At 41.8% G+C, this 16,737-nt stretch overlaps 2 protein-coding genes across 5 annotated transcripts; both read left to right on the top strand.

Annotated features, from left to right (window-relative positions):
• The first annotated feature begins 546 nt into the window (after positions 1–546).
• On the top strand, positions 547–9,078 carry LOC129323534 (olfactory receptor 1019-like). The gene is made up of 3 exons (XM_054970068.1): positions 547–1,448; positions 2,569–2,612; positions 9,029–9,078. Exons 1-3 carry the CDS (start codon positions 547–549, stop codon positions 9,076–9,078), a joined length of 996 nt encoding a protein of 331 aa, XP_054826043.1.
• A 1-nt stretch (position 9,079) lies between these two features.
• LOC129324177 (olfactory receptor 1019-like) lies at positions 9,080–10,567 on the top strand. Of its 4 annotated transcripts, none has more exons than XM_054971235.1 (2): positions 9,080–9,529; positions 10,196–10,567. In XM_054971235.1, the coding sequence occupies exons 1-2, from the start codon at positions 9,080–9,082 to the stop codon at positions 10,565–10,567; spliced, it is 822 nt and encodes a 273-aa protein (XP_054827210.1). The 4 variants fall into 4 exon arrangements, with proteins under 4 accessions (XP_054827210.1, XP_054827209.1, XP_054827211.1 ...); XM_054971234.1 differs by having other exon boundaries at positions 9,080–9,511; positions 10,169–10,567; XM_054971236.1 differs by having other exon boundaries at positions 9,080–9,508; positions 10,178–10,567.
• Positions 10,568–16,737: the final 6,170 nt, after the last annotated feature.

Raw genomic sequence — 16,737 nt, forward strand, 5'->3', positions numbered from 1 at the left:
GCCCCAAAAGTAGTGAATTTCATGAAAAATGCAGCCCTATGAAACTTGTTTTCGTGATCCATGAATCAGCCCAATTCGTGACAAAATTTGATTCATATTTTGATTCGTGCCCATGTCTAGTAGCTATGCATTTGCAGACATGGATCTAATAGCAACCACAAGCTGCAAGACAGCTGTTTTAGGGCAAAAGTAAAGGGTAAAGGTAAAGGTAGTCCCCTGTGCAAGCACCAAGCCATTACTGACATCATGATGTTTTCTTGGCAGACTTTTTTGTTATGGGGTGTTTTGCCCCTGCCTAAAACAGGTAGAATCCCAATATGCATTTCTCTCCATAACTTTTAGAGCACCTACCTTCTATCCAATTTTCACTGCAATGTTAGTTTCCTACCTCAGCCCAAAGCAGCCAATTAGTTTAACTTTCACAGTCCATTCTGAGTTCTGTAATGGTCACTGTTTCTAACACATGACTTATTATTTTTCTATATTACAGATCTGATTTCATCAGTAAATCAAATTCTATCAAGAGATTACAGGTATAGCAGGGAAATGGATAAGCAAAATCACACAAAGATGACAGAATTCATCCTCTTGGGATTAGTCGACAATCCAAAAATGAAGCAACTGTGCTTTGTTGTAGTGTTAATTATGTATTTAGTCACTCTGACTGGAAATCTTGGAATCATTGTGTTAATCAGGATGGATTCTCAACTCCAGAACCCCATGTATTTCTTCCTCAGCCATTTGTCTTTCTTAGATTTTGGATATGCCTCAGCCATTGCACCCAAAATGCTGGAGAATTTTCTAGCAGACAAGAAAACCATTTCATACACAGACTGTGCTGCACAAATGTATTTCTTTGTCTTCTGTGCAAGTACTGAGTGCGTTCTCCTAGCTGCAATGGCTTATGACAGATATGAGGCTATCTGTAATCCTCTCATGTATATGGTTAATATGTCCCCCAAAAAGTGTATCCTGATGGTAGCCGGATCCTACTTCATTGGCTTTCTGAATGCAATGACACAAACAATTTCTACCTTCACATTATCTTTTTGTGACTCCAACATCATCAACCATTTCTTCTGTGATGTTCCCCCACTGTTAGCTCTTTCTTGCACTGACACAAGCCTCAATGAAATGGTGCTCTTTGTGTTTGCCACAGTCCTAGGGATATTCACTTCTGCAGAAATTTTGGTCTCATATACATTCATCCTTTCTGCAATTTTGCAGATTCGTTCAGTTGACGGAAAGCAAAAGGCCTTTTCAACATGTGCCTCACACTTAATGGCTGTAACCATTTTCTATGGAACAACGGTCTTTATGTACTTACGGCCAAGTTCTAGCTACTCCCTGGACCAGGACAAGTGGGCCTCCGTGTTTTATACTGTGGTGATCCCCATGCTGAATCCCCTGATTTACAGTTTGAGGAACAAGGAAGTGAAAAATGCCTTAAGAAGAGTTCAAACACTGGAGATGGCTTTCTTGAGGGGCATCAGGAAGTTATAACCATTTGTCAATGGAAATCATTTTGCTGCATGTCACTGGGCAACTGAGATAAATGAGATTTAAATATATTTGTTTGTATCCAAAATGTTCAAGTAATTGAACAAATCTTCCTGGGTAAATTAATGTATACTACAGAACTGAGTAAAGTATGATTTTTTAAAAAAATGCATACCTTGGTGACTTGGTAAAACACCTGCTGTTTGCCTAAAGTTCATATACATGACATCCTAAGAAAAGAGCTGTACCTAGGAATAAGGAAGATTATTGAACAGAAGGTACAGTCCTCAAAATATATTAAACACCATCCTTTTAAAATTATAATCTAGCCCTATTTGAATTGACACAAGAGATGAAAATGCCTGCATTTCATTCTAAGAAGACTTCCACTAATTTAAGTGACCCATGGATGGCTTCAGCTTTGCTAATTAGAGTGGTGAGGTTTGGCCTGTAAGCTTACATCATTTTCAATGAAAACCAAAAGTGACATGACAGATGATCTAGCAAGTTGCAAAAACTCTGTGGTTTTACCTAATGAGGACCAGGTATTGAAATATAGTTAGAAGTCCAGTAAGACAGTTGTGTTAGGGGACTTTATTTTTCCCAGAAAGCCTCTTTCTGCGGGTGTATTGCTCTATGTTTATAGCATACCCTCAGTTCATTCTTCTCCATTTCCATAATTGTTCTCTTATTTAGTCAATTGTTTAATATCTGGCTAATAAATGAATACTTTAAGTTCACTCTGCCTGGATCATTCATGCCTTGTTAACTCACACTTGTCCTTTAAGTAAGGCAAGCCCCAACAGAAGAAGGAGATTCTGGGGAAGGTGTTATAGGGAAGGTGCTCTGGGACCTCTCTAGTCAAGCCCTTGAAGCAGGATGGTGGTAGCCAGCCAAGGCCCTTGTCTGTTCTGGGGATTAAGCTCAGGAGGGAAGGAGTTTGGTGGGGGCTGGGGGCTGGAAGGCTCCTTTCCAAGGACTCCTCTCACAGCCTCATCTCTTCACAGCCATATCTTTTCCTAGAATAATGAATAATTAATGTATGCAATAATTCAGCCATTTTTGCAGGAAAAACACAGGCAGCAAATTCATAAGAGAACCCTTGAAATACCGCATTGAAATCTGAAGGGGGAGTTAATCATCCAGAATTCAGAAGAAAATTCAAAGATGTATGGGGCTAAATGTGGCAAAAATCACCCGTGCAAAAAAAGCCAACAACTCAGCATTCCATGCCACTCAAAAATATCCCATAGACTATCCAGCAAACTAATCAAACATCAGATCAGGCAGGATGGCATCATCACCTTAAAAATTAGCATTTCCCCAGGCCTGACATTGGTACGCTGCAGTACTTTCTATCTCCATTAACCTTGTCACCTGAGCCACCCCAAAAAAGCCAATAGTATTAGATTCTTAGGTATTCTATGAGGGTCTTGACTAGACATGGGCACGAATGGCGGGGGGGGGGGTGGAACCCAAACACCCTGTTCGTCGTTTGTTGCCATCCATGAACAATGAACAACGAACATGGACGAACATGAACTGTTCCAGGACATGTTCATTGTTTGTTGTTCGTGCGGGCCAGAACCACCTCCCAACACCACCACTTAGCCCCCCTTCCCTCAAACCCACTTACCTGGCCCTTTAAAGATCCCTTTAAACTATCAGCTGGCAGGTGGGGGGGGCTGTCCTGGCAAAAACAGCAGTGTCTGCTGGCAGCTAGTTTGAGGGGTTACAAAGGTGACCTTCCCAATGTCCAATACACACCAAATTTGCAGGGGACATAGTCCTCACTGTCCTCTGAAGACCCCCCCCCCAAGTTTCAGAAAGATTGCACTCCGGGAAAGGCATGATCCATGGGTCTCCCCATTGGCTGTCATTTTCTCTTCACAGTGGCAAAAACGGGACTCTCTGCTGGAAGTACTTTGAAGGGTTAAAGCCAGAAGGAAAGCCAGAAGGAGTTCAGACAAAGTTCAATCCCTCCCTGCCTCCGGTTGCCAAGGGGATTGATTGCAGGTGCCAGACTGTCTGGCTTGACAAATGGCTGCGAAGGCAACTAATGAGGCTTGCAATGACCACCTGTTCATTTAGGATGGGGCCTCACGAACTGCTTGTTCAAGAACAGAAAATTAGGCTGGTCGTGCGTTTTTTCTGTTTGTAATGCTGTTTGTGCCCATGTCTAGTCTTGACTGAGTCCTCCTGGACACAATTACTTGGTACTAACTGAAAGAACTGGTACAAAAAGGGCTCATAGCACCACCATCATTGTAAGTTTATTGTTTTCCAAACCCTTTCCTACCATTTACAAAAGAGTCCCTTCTTTAAGACAAGCAGAGTATGACAAAATTTCCCCCTTTTACCTTTCTTCTTTGAACCTCAGCTTCATGCCCTGCCTTTCCTTCCCACAGCATAGTTCTGATCTCTCCACCCCACCCAACCTTTAGCTGGCTGGTTTTATTATCCTCTGGTTTCCTGCAGCCTTCCCATTATTCCTTGCTCTACTAAGGACTCTTTTTCCCCCTATCCTGCCTTCCTCTACCTCCTACTCTCCACATTTGGGGTTATTTCCATAAACTTTCTATTCTTCCCAAGTGGTTTTTCTTTGAACTAGACAAAAGGAAGGAACACATTATTTTGGGTTAAAGTAACTCTACCTGGACACTGCATTCTAGAAAGTGAGTGCTTCTATTACTAAACTAAACTGTTACTAAATTATTGCGCTTATGAGAATTGCTGATTAAGACTGATTTTTACTTTAAATCTATTGTTTTCCTTTTCTTTTGTTACTCTGTATCTTGGTTAAAACTATAAAGTTACCCTCTGATTGAGCGCCTATTTTTCTCTCCTTCCTTGTTTGGTGGTATATGAAGCCTTGTTTTATCTGTATATACAAAGACTTCAAGGTCTTCCTGGACTCCCAGGGAAAATATTTTAGGGGCCATTTGAGGCTGTGAGAAGGGTGAGACAAAAAAGGAGCACTATGGGTGGATATCCTTCTGCCCATAGAAACGCTACTCTGAATTCCAGCCATTGTCTGGACACAATCACTGAGATAGTGCACTATCATGCTTCCATTGCTATGGGTACATGGATCAGGGCCACAGCAGAAGGTCAATGGCCATGGCCCTATTTAAAAGTCCATCTCTTTTGTCTATGTGTAGACCTGCTGACCAACTTGAATCACCCTAAGCTGCTTTTAAAGATCATTCCTTCCCAGGAATTCTTTTAGCCTTCTTTATATCATTGTCCTTATTCATGGTAGCACTTGTCTTGTAGAACAACCCACCATAAAAAGTATATGAAGTGCCTTCTCTAATTAGATTTCATAAATTGCATGAGATCATCTTATTACAATAACCATTTGCCACTTTGGCACTGGTTTTTTATGGTCTTTGCTTCCTAATTATGGCCAATTAGATCATTGTATTTAGCTGGGCTGCTGTTCTTCTGTCATGTTATGTGATGCTAGTCTTTAAAAAAATATATAATTTTGGACACAGTTAACACTAGGGAATATTTTTTTAAAAAAATAAATAAATAAATGGATAAGTACATCATACGGATATACTTATGGTCCTTTGGATGAGAAGTCTCAATTTCATGGACAGATGTCCTTTGGTTCACAGAAATTTTAGATAAGATCTAACACAGCATTTCAAATTGAAACTAACACACACTGACATCATAACCAAAGTTACACTCTTCTAAGTCAATGAGCTCAGAAGGGTATAATTCTGTATAGGATGGCACTTCCAGCCTAGAATCCACATCAGAGCCTTAACACTATGCTGCTTTGGTGAACAGAAATGCCAAGAAGTATAAAAGAAATTAGGAAAGTTAAACCCTCATATTGTGTTGCCATTTGTAATGTAGAAACGCTTCCTAAAAAATCTTGTGTTGAGTTTTTGAGTATATCTCTGGTGCATTATTAGATACAAACCTTTTATTATTTTACAATGTTTAATGTACAGTGTCATAAAGAATAAATGATCAGCATTTTCATTGTGTCTCACAAGATAGCACTATATCTATGAAATAATTAACCCCCTCTGAATCAATGTATTTGTTTTGTTAAATGTACACTCTAAGGAAACAGGAGATCTAAACCACAAGGGACATCCCATAAGAATTATAGTTCTAAGAGCCATGATATCAGTATGAATGCTGCATTTACTAGCAGGAGTCTAATCTCGATCATTCTTCTGGTTGGGATGAGAAGGACTTTCTGCAGAGACTGACTCAAGTATACATGTTATACATGTGGTTATCCCAAACTTCATGAAGTCTGTGTTACGAAGGTGAGTCAATAATATGTTTACTTAAGGACTGAATCAGCCCCTGTTGCAGTCTTTAAACTGAGGCTCATACATGAAGGAACTGTAAGAAATAATAATGATGTTTCAAATGCAATGTAATCAATTGTAGAACTGGCAGCTTCTCAGAGTGGAAATACACGTTGCGAAGTACCTGGGGAAGCTCAAGTGCAGGATTTTATTTGTGATCCTCAATTCACATGCAGGCTGTTTCTTGCTTGGCACAGGCTTTCACCAGAGCTCTCTGTGTGATTTTATTTACAAGTGAGTCAGGAGAGCAGAGCACCAATTCAGCTATTTTTGCAGTGAGAACTCTCTAGGTTGCATACTGTAGAGGAAGTATTGTAGGCTCCTAACTTGTCAATTTGCATTTCTTTAAGGTATGAGAAAGCGTCAAGCTCTGTATATCAATGAATGGAAGTGGGAGGTGAGGAAAACTGAGAATTTGGCAGTTTTAAACAGAGAACCATAATACTAGAATTCCAGGACACCCAATGAAGTTGACAGGCTATAGACTCTTGTCAGGATTTAGTTTCCCCTTGTTCACCCTCATTCAGCTCATTACTAACTCCAAGCACTGGTTAAGAACATCAGCAACATCCATGGAACTAGGTGGGAAAGAAATGTAATATTAGATATAATCTGCATATTGGTGACACTGCATCCCAAACCTCCTAATGACCTCTCCCAGTGGCTTCATATAGCATGGGGAATAAGATTGAACCTTGCAGAACTTCCTAGGTCAAGGGGCAGAGGAGGAATCCCACAGCACCACCTTCTGAGACCTACCTCCCAAATAGGACTCAAACCACCATTAACACAGTGCCCCTTCATCCCAGTTCCAGGAGGCAGCTCAGCAGGATACTACGGTGACAGATCCAGCAGGACAAGCACGGTCACACTCCCCCTGTCTAGTTCTTGTTGGAGGTAGTCAACCAAGGCAACCAAAGCAGTCTCTGCTCCAAACGCTAACCTGCAGCCTGATTGAAATGTCCGGAATACCAGTCTCTTCGAAGACCCCTGGAGCTGAGAAGCAACCACTCTCTCTATGTCCTCGCTCAAGAATGGAAGTTTGGACTCTAGCCAGAAGTATTCCAACATAGCAGAGCTTTTCAAAATTAGTCTAATCACTACCTAGAAATAATACACAGCAAACCTGTTTAATTAGCCAATGCACTGCTGTAGTAGCATGGTTTAAAAAACTGATGCAAGTCCTCTCCTCCTCACACATAATTGCAGTATAATCTAAGCCCTTACAAGAGCACACAATTGCTTGAAAGACCACTTCACATTACCCTGGTACATATGCTTAGCTAGATGTGGTGCAGAGGAGTGTTGTGAGTAGACATGGGCACGAACCACAAAAAACCCAAACCATGAGGTTCGTGGTTCGTGGGTTTTCATGAACCAGGAACCATGAACTAGCACGAACTGGGGCATGTTCACAAATCAGTTCGTGGTTCGTGGTTCATGGGGTTTAAATGCCCCTTTCCAGCCACTTAGCAGCAGAATGGAAAGGGGCATTTGACAGTTTAAAGGGCCCTTTCCTGCCTTGCAAGGGGCAGGTCCCTTTAAACTATCAGCTGGCAGGCAGGGGGAATCCCTCCCACAGCCTGCCAGCTAATAGTTTAAAGGGACCTGCCACTTGCAAGCTGCAGGAAAAGTTTATATGGCCATGTCCCTGGGGAAATGGCCATTTAAACTGCCCATTTAATATGAATCAAACAAACCAGTAGACCAGTTCATGGAAGTTCATGGAAATGAGCTTCCACGAACCACTGGTTTGCGAACCACAAACCGGGCTGGTGCGTGGGTTTTTTTGGTTCATATTTGAGTTCATGCCCATCTCTAGTTGTGAGCCCTTATCTCTACTGTGAAGACATATGGTAACATGACGTAAGGATGAACATATTTTCCTTGTTCAGTAATAACCTTAGATACTTGAATGCCCTGACTATCCTGCCCCCTCATTAATTTCAGCTGAAGTTTCAATTCTGGAGTATCAAGCCAATCGTATCACAGATTATTAAGACATCTATATTAAGTAACCCCTCTCTTTCATCAGGAAGAAGAGTTTAACATGTTGCTCAAAAAGGAAAAATAAGATGATTAACCACTGAGGATTCTTGTATTTTAGTTCCACAAAAAATGACTTCTAAATATCTTCTCAGACTGAACATGAATAAATTTGGGAGTAAATTCCAATCCAAAAGATAACAGTTCATTATAAATTTTAAAATTTCAGTCTCAGATTTGGTTCTTTAAGGGGTAATTTGTCAAACGTCACAGGGAACTAAACGTCTTTGGCAAGGCCCTTCTTTCTCACACTGAGCATTTCATCTGAAAAACAAATACAATAAATAGAGTATGAAGCAGGCTCCAACCACTACAAAATGCAGCCAGTGATATGGAAGGTAATTTTTGTACCTTAAGAAAATTAAACATTGCCTCAAATTACTTCCAGGAAGAATTTCAGCATTCTCCAAAGCCATGTTCACTTTAAAATGCACACTTTAACACATGCATTGACCCAGATTGTAATATTTTAGATACTGTGCATAAGTTTTAACAATGAATTTCAAATGGTTATGGACTTCATTGATTCAATATGGTAATGTGCAATTGTGAATTGATAGACCACTACCAGTTGCTATAAGCAGTTGAAAGGGGGGGGGGGTGATATTTCTATACATAAGTAACAAAGAAGGCAAAAAACCAGAGCCAACCATTAAGGCCAGTTTATGATTATCTTGATTTCACACTGAATTATGAATTGCAGATTCATAATTCTGAATTTTGAATTTTTGTTGTACAAATTCTTACCCAAAAGTTTATACAACAAAAATTTAAAAAACTTCAATTTTTCTGCATGAATGTGGCTTAGGTCTAGTAACTTGTGATAAAGTCTAGATACTGAGAGAAACAGAATATATTTGCCTTGGTCCAGTAAATCTTGGTCCAGCAAGCATCTGAAACATACCAGAAAAGCTCTATGGATGCAAAACTATATACTATGATTAAGTTGGCAATACTGCCAAAGTCTGCCACTGACAGGTCCCTCTGCCATTTCTGTAACATCTACTCCTTTGCAAATAGTATCTGACCTTCAATATTAAAGTGCACAGTACCAGATAATTATATTCTTCCAATAAATGCCACATTACATCAGGATTCATATAATTGTATCTTACCGACCTTTTTTTCCTAAATTGCAGGTAAAATTTCATCAACAAATTCTAGCAAAAGATATCAGATACAGCAGTGAAATGGCTGAGAAAAACAACACAAAGATCACTGAGCTTGTTCTTTTGGGATTGGTGGACAATCCAGAAACAATGCCCGTGGGCTTTGTTGTGGTGTTAATTATGTATTTATTTACCCTGGTAGGAAATCTTGGAATGATTATGTTGATCTGGATGGACCCTAAGCTCCAGAAACCCATGTATTTCTTCCTCAGCCATTTGTCTTTCTTAGATTTTGGTTATGCCTCAGCTGTCGCTCCTAAAATGCTGGAGAATTTTATAGCAGAGCAGAAAACTATTTCTTTCACAGGCTGTGCTGCACAAATGTATTTCTTTGCTTTCTGTACATGTACTGAGTGTATCCTCCTGGCTGCAATGGCATATGACCGGTATGATGCTATCTGTAATCCTCTTATGTATATGACTAACATGTCCCGGAAAAAGTGTATCCTGATGGTAGCCGGATCCTACTTTATTGAAAAAGAAAAGTATGGCCGTTTCTGCAACCGCAGTAGAGACAAGGGAGGGGTTACCCACAGAAACGTTTGCACTCTGTGTGCACGCCGCAACAATAATGAATGATTATACAATTTTCAAAGTGCAAGTGCCTCTTGTTCGTTGAGCCAATATTGCAATTCATACAAAGACCATTGCTCCTCCTAAGAGGAAGAGAACAAGCATACCTACTAACCAGGCGATGAGAGAAATGTAGTGGTGACATTCTATTGGGGAGTGTTTATGGCACGCTCCTGAAGAAGGTGGCACGAAATCTGCGTTCGTAGCCGGCCCCAGATTGAGCGTGGCGGTCTCCACTCCCTCCTTTGGAATACATTTGGGCTTTACACCACCTTTGGGAAGAACTAGTTGAAGGAGAGGAAGGAGTGAATCTGTATAAAATTCATTGTATTACTTATATACCTGGTATTGTAGAGCTGTACTGCACCAGAAATGAAATTGCACATGTATGATTTTGCACTTGTACGATTTGCACATGTATGAATTGTCCTATGAGCAATGGTCTTTGTATGAATTGCAATATTGGCTCAACGAACAAGAGGCACTTGCACTTTGAAAATTGTATAATCATTCATTATTGTTGCGGCGTGCACACAGAGTGCAAACGTTTCTGTGGGATCCTACTTTATTGGCTTTCTGAGTGCAATGGCACAAACAATTTCAACCTTCACTTTACCTTTTTGCAGTTCTAATATTATCAATCATTTCTTCTGTGATGTTCCTCCTTTGTTAGTTCTTTCCTGTACTGACACAAGCCACAATCAAATGATACTCTTTGTATTTGCTATAGTTCTAAATGTATTCACATCAATAGAAATTTTGGTGTCCTATATGATGATCTTGTCTGCCATCTTGCGAATCCGCTCTACTAAGGGGAAACAAAAGGCCTTTTCAACATGTGCCTCGCACTTAATGGCTGTAACCATCTTCTATGGAACAACAGGCTTTATGTACCTGCGACCAAGTTCTAGCTACTCCCTGGACCAGGACAAGTAGGCCTCCGTGTTTTACACTGTGGTGATCCCTGTGCTGAACCCTCTGATCTACAGTTTGAGGAACAAGGAAGTAAAATATGCTTTGAAAAGAATTCAAACACTAGAGATAGCTTTCTTAAGAGGTATCAGGAAATAATAAACTTCCAATTTGGTTTAGCGGTTACAGTGACAAACTAGGATCTAGGAGACCCAAGTTCAAATCTCCACTTTGCCATGGAAGCCTGCTGGGTGACTTTGGACCAGTCATATACTCTCAACCTACCCTACCTCACAGGTTTGTTGTGAGGAAAAATGGAGAGAAGAGCAATAATGTGGTACACTTTGGGTCCCCATTGGGGAGAAAAGTGAGTTATAAATGACTAAATAAAAAATGGCAAAAATATTTTTTGAAGAAGTGGACATTCGTCCCTGTTTTGATTAGCTGGCAGGAATGAATACTAAAATATTTTTTGCTAGGAAATCCCCACTAAGCCAAGTTCCATAATCCCCAAAATGATAGTGTAAATTTATTTTAGGATTAATTGAAGATTACTTTTCCTGTACACTTTCCTGTCATACCACCAAACACAGCTGTGAAAAAGGCCAAAGAAATATTTATGTCTGCCCAGTGCCTAGCTTCTATTAATCGCTAGCTACCCCTGGAGTAATTTCTGATGGCGCTTCTGAGGTAATCTCTCAACCTCAACATGATTGGTTATAACCTTTTCCACCTTTAATTCCAAGGGGGGAAACAGCAATTTAAAAACAGTAAGAAAAAATTTATTTTACAGTGAGGAGAAAGTATATTAAGGATGTTTAGGATCAACTTTATACAAATGCAGCTTAGACAGTGAGATACAGATATGGAAATACAGTTGCTTTATTGATATATATGTTGGCTTGTTTTTTGTTTGTTCATTCGTTTAAAATATTTATTATTATTTCCACCTTGCAGGAACTCAAGGTAGCTTACTAGATAAATAAAATAAGAATAATACAAATACACTTAAAAACCTAGAATTTCAAAACACTGGTAAGTAAAGAAAGCTAATTTAATTAAAAGACGTTCCAAATAACACTATCTTCAGCTGGCTGCTAAAGATCAATAGTGAGGAGGCCAGGCATATGTCCCTGGAAAAGTTATTCCATGTTCATGGGACTGCCATCAAAAAGATCCTCTTTCATATACCGAAACAAGTCTGATTCTTTACATATGGAGATAAAAAGTACTAACATACCTTTATATGTGTGAGTGTACTTTGTGTATATATATGTATTTAATACAAGGGTATGGTACTTATATGTTGAACCACAGAAATGAAAGGCACTGGTAGCATCTCTGTGCACCATGAGGAATTGGCAGGGGGTGCGGAGCAAGGGTTTTCTCCTCCTTGCAAAGGATCATGTTATGCAAATGAGGGTAAACTTAAAGGGACCACAACAAAAAAGTAAACATAAAGCTGGTGGTGCTGCTCTCCTGTTTAGGTGTCAGCCCACTGCTAATGATTTGCTTGCAGTTATTTGCCATAGGAGTCAGTGAAATGACAAGTCTACACCATCAATGCCTACTCTGTGGTCACCCAACACCAACCACCTTGTTTGTGTGTTCTGGAAACTCAGTGAGTCAATGGCTCAGAGGGATGACTGTATTCTGTGAGATTTTGGTACCATTGAATTCAAATACAGCTGTCTCAGAATCCCCAATTGGTCCCCCCTTCCTCCATTGAAAAGAATGGCCATGAAAACCACTAGAACAAAAGAAAACAAAATTGAGTCTGACCTGGTAGCCCCAGATATGAAAATGAAATGGTAATTTTCAAAATGTACACCCCTAGTCACTAGCGTGTAGAATGTGACATATTTGTGGGGTATCTTTGTGGTTGTTGGAGAAATCTTTATCTCAAACAAGATTTTTGATGAACATACTGTTTCAGTGCAGCTGGAAGCAGCTAGCTATGGGTTTGGGATTTATCAAAGATGGCCAGCATCTAGCAAGGATATTCTCTGCCTAACTAATCTCCATAGCATCCTGAAAGTTGACATTACAGGGACCCCCATTTCATCCACCTCTTCACTAATACTATGCATGACCAGGTTGGTGAGGCACAAAACTGAACTCCTCACCAACTATCGCAGGAAGAGGGTATTGACCTGGCTTGCATAACAGAGATGTGGTTAGAATAAAATGATGTGGTGTATCTGCCACAATTAATTCTGCCTGGCTATGCAGTCCTTTACCAACTCTACACAGGTGAGTGGGAAGGAGAGGCTGCTGTCATTCTCCATGCGTCCTTTAACTTCCACAGACTCCTAGTACAAATTATAGCTGGCATTGACTGTATACTCCTTACATTGGGAACTAAGGAGAGATTAGGTTGTTGCCAGGGACCCCCCTCCTCCTGTTATGGGGCCTGCCATGGACTATGTCAGTTTCCTGTGTTGCTGTTTTAAAGATCCACCAAAGACTCTGTTTTGGGGCAGCATTGCCCATGCCTGTATCCTGTTCTCCCTGCTCCAATGAACTGTGCCATCTATGTCTGTTTCCTGCCTCCTTGAGCACCTATCTCACCTGGGCCCAGAGCCATGCTACTAGCAGCACAGTGCCAGCTGGAGGGAATCTCCACGAGCCTGGCCAGGCACCCCCTGGTCAGGTCCCACGGAGAGGCCCTTGCCGGACAGTCACTGAGTCTGCCCTCACCACTGGGCAGCCTGCTAGCAAACCCCAAACTGTGCCAAGGAAGAAGCCATGTTCCCAAGCAGTAAAGAGCCAGCCTGGACAGTTTACTTCAAGGCTGCCGTTTCGTGAAAGCAAGCCGGTCACATCCGCAGCAGCCAGCCTCGCCCTGCTATGCATATCTCGGAAGCTGCCCCAGAATGGAAGCTACGTGCCGGCTGTCCAGGACACTTAATGGACGCATCTCAATACAACTGTCGCATTCCAGAGCTGATGCCATCAAGACAATGCCAGCTTCCTGGCAGATCCAATCAACCCGCCCGACACTCCCCTCCCCTCCTTTGTCCCCTCTTCCCGAGGTGTCATGATCATACAATTAGACACTAAAGTGGCCCATTAGGGATAGTTGTAGAGCCATTAAGCCTTTGTTCCCCTTTTGAGAACCACATGGAAGGCACCAGCCCCAGGGTACGTATTGGGGTACTTAAGCAGGCTTCCCCTGCCATGAGGTGCGCGTGCCATTCCTATCCTGAACCTCTGCCATCTCTCTGCATGTCTAGTGCAGGCATTAGATACTGCCATGCTTTGCTGCTACATCTTTCTTCCACACCATGACCAGGTGAGTATACCCAGTTCCGTCGATCTCAAGTGGGTCCTCCTGCTAATGCAAATGGCTCTATTTTTCCTACTCTTTATTTCCTAGTATCTTGTATGTACCTTGTTTGTGTGTGTTATTATAGGCATACGCAACACTATTAGTAAAACACATTTTATCTTTATTAGTCTCGTCTCTTTATTGCATGAGTAATCTGGAAGAGGGACTCTGGTATAGCTGGTTAAGATCTGCAATAATTAAACCCAGACTGCAGCTAATTTCCCCATAAAACAGCAGTTCTGGTAACAAGGTATTCTGCTTGTTTACTACTTCCCCAGTTAGCATCCTTTCTGACTGACAGAGGTGCTCTTGGACATGGTACGCTCAATCACCTAATCTGATTGTCTTGGGTGACTTCAACATGCATGCTGAATGCACTCAGCATTACTGACCCAGGATTTTATAACTTCTTTGGCAGTCCTGAGTATCTTGCAAATTGTGTTGAGCTCCACACATGACAAAGACCACTAGCACAAAAAAAAAAAGGTATTATTTGGATCCAGATATTAGGGATACCATAAATATTCTGTATTCCTGATGTTGGAGTTTGAATGAGCATTCAGATTTGATTTTATTTGGGAACCCCAAATATATTCAGCCGTTTATTCTGTATGGAGGAAATTATCCAAGTGATTGGAGGGGCCATTTTTCAAGCAAACTCCACCAAAATTTCAAGTAACCTAGTCCTTACTGTCCACTGAAGACTTCCCAACTTTTAAGAAGATTGGTCCCAGGGGTCACCTAGCCACTCTCCATTGTTTCCTATGGGAGTAAAATTCTAAGGCTTTCTAGGGCAAAGAAACTTTAACCAAACACACAGGGCAATCCCTGATCAAAAGCCAGGCCCAACACAAGCAAAACCAACAAAGACCAACAGAACCCATGCCAAATCAGAGAATCTCAGCAAAACCAATGTGAAACTGGAGATTCCCAGCAGAACCAAACTGAAGCAAGGGACACTGTTGCAAGCCCACCAGAACCAACATCAAACCAGAGAATCTCAGTATGCAACCTAACAAGCCAGTAATAGCAAGGCAGCAGCCAAATCTGGCAATAGCATATAGCAGGCAACACAGATACACACACAATGACCAACCCACCTGAAGTCTTTGAGTTGACTTTGAGGGGAGACCTATGTTAAGTGCATTGCAGTAGGGGTGTGTGCTTCAGGTTCCCTGTTTGGAGAAAAAACGAATCAGGCCCGATTACTAAAGATTCAATATTTCCTAATCGGGGCCGGTATGATGGCCCCAATTTGGAAATACCGAGTCAAAGCTTCCCAAAGCAATTCAGGTCACTTTGGGAAGCTTTGGGGACTTTTTAAAGAGCTCCCTCCCACCACCACTCCACTTATCTGGGACATCCTGGTGGTGGTGGTGCAGGTAGCACGGGTGGCACAGGTGGTGGAGGTGCTGGCTGCGGCCTTCTCCGCCACTCAGCTGGCCACTGTGGAGGAACCTGCTCCAGCCTTCCCACCACCCAGCTGGCCACTGCAGAGGTGGAAGTGGCGGTGCGGGCAGCAGAGGTGCCAGCTGCAGCCTGCCCCACCACCCAGCTGGCAACTGCGGAAGCAGAAGCAGTGGTGGAGATGGCAGAGGTGCTGACTCCAGCCTTCCCCACCACCTTGCTGCCTGCTGCAGCAGAGGAGGCACCTGCTCCAGCCTTCCCTGTCACTGAGCTGGCCACTGCAGGGGCAGAGGAAGCAGCGCAGGAGGTGGAGGAGCCAGTTCCTGCCTTCAGGATTCAGTAAGTGGAGTTGGGATTGGGGGTGTCAGACTGTGGCTTGAACAAAAGTTGCAATCCAGACTACCCCTTGCAATGAGACAATAGTCCATCGATTTCAAAAGGCTTTACTGTAGATAAACAACCAATATAAGTCCACACTCCAAGATACAGAGATCATGGCTGAGCTAGATATTGTTACGAATGACAGGCAAAAGCAAAGGTACAGAATAGCAGTTCCCTGTGGGCCCCATCCTCCCCCTCAGTTCTCAAAACAATCGGCCCGAGGGTGAGAAAGTGAAAGTTTCCCAAGGGTGTCTGAAAGGCAGAAATATGTAGACACAACATTCCTCTTCTCTCTGTGATCTTACAGCGGAAGGCTTGCCACCTGCAATGAAAACACTTAAAATACAGACAGGATCAAAATGGAGTTTCTTTGGTTTAAACACAGTCAGAACCTGACAGGGGGAAGGGGGCTTGGTGGTGGGGGGCCTCACTTCAGTATGCTCCGAATCATTACGAAGAATACTGAAGCAATTCCGATAACCTGAATCCGAAGTGGCTTGCCGCTTCTGGTTTTGTGTTATTCCAAATCTTTTTCCCACTTCGGGTAAACCCAAAGCGGGAAAACCAAATATTTCCCCAGTGCACACCCCTACATTGCAGTAATCAAGTCTTGATGTTACCATATTATGGAATCATATTATGGAACTCTGTCTTGTCTGGGTTCAGTTTCAATTTGTTTGCTTTCAGCCAATTGACCACAAGTTGTCAATAGTAGAGGCTTAAGACCTCTACTACATCATCCAGGGATTTGCATAATGAAATATAGAGCTGGGTATCATCTGTGGAATGATGACTTCCAGTTCCTTAGCTATAAATTATTTCTCCTAAAGGCTTTATGAATGGGGATTTATTATAGAGTACTCTGCATGCCAATTCAACCCCCCCCCCCTTCAGCCAATAACCTCACACAGAATTAAATCACATCAAATCAGTGATCTATAAAGAAAAATGGATTCTTTATTGTTTATCAATAAGCCAGATGCATATTTTCTCTCTCTTTGGATCATATGTATAAAGACTAGTTACATCAGGGGATCTTATATACCCTTGGTGCTAGTTGTTTACAGAATGGCTA

Source organism: Eublepharis macularius, chromosome 2, assembly GCF_028583425.1.
Source record: "Eublepharis macularius isolate TG4126 chromosome 2, MPM_Emac_v1.0, whole genome shotgun sequence".
NCBI lineage: Eukaryota > Metazoa > Chordata > Lepidosauria > Squamata > Eublepharidae > Eublepharis > Eublepharis macularius.

What these genes read in the sequence shown, in the direction of transcription:
- LOC129323534 (XM_054970068.1), top strand. Translation starts at nt 547, where the DNA reads ATGGATAAGCAAAATCACACAAAGATGACAGAATTCATCCTCTTGGGA. An exon ending in AAGGAAGTGAAAAATGCCTT is followed by an intron (nt 1,449 to 2,568) that starts AAGAAGAGTTCA and finishes CCATTTTTGCAG; the next exon opens with GAAAAACACAGGCAGCAAAT. An exon ending in AAGAGAACCCTTGAAATACC is followed by an intron (nt 2,613 to 9,028) that starts GCATTGAAATCT and finishes CCTAAATTGCAG; the next exon opens with GTAAAATTTCATCAACAAAT.
- LOC129324177 (XM_054971234.1), top strand. Translation starts at nt 9,080, where the DNA reads ATGGCTGAGAAAAACAACACAAAGATCACTGAGCTTGTTCTTTTGGGA. An exon ending in GGAAAAAGTGTATCCTGATG is followed by an intron (nt 9,512 to 10,168) that starts GTAGCCGGATCC and finishes GCGTGCACACAG; the next exon opens with AGTGCAAACGTTTCTGTGGG.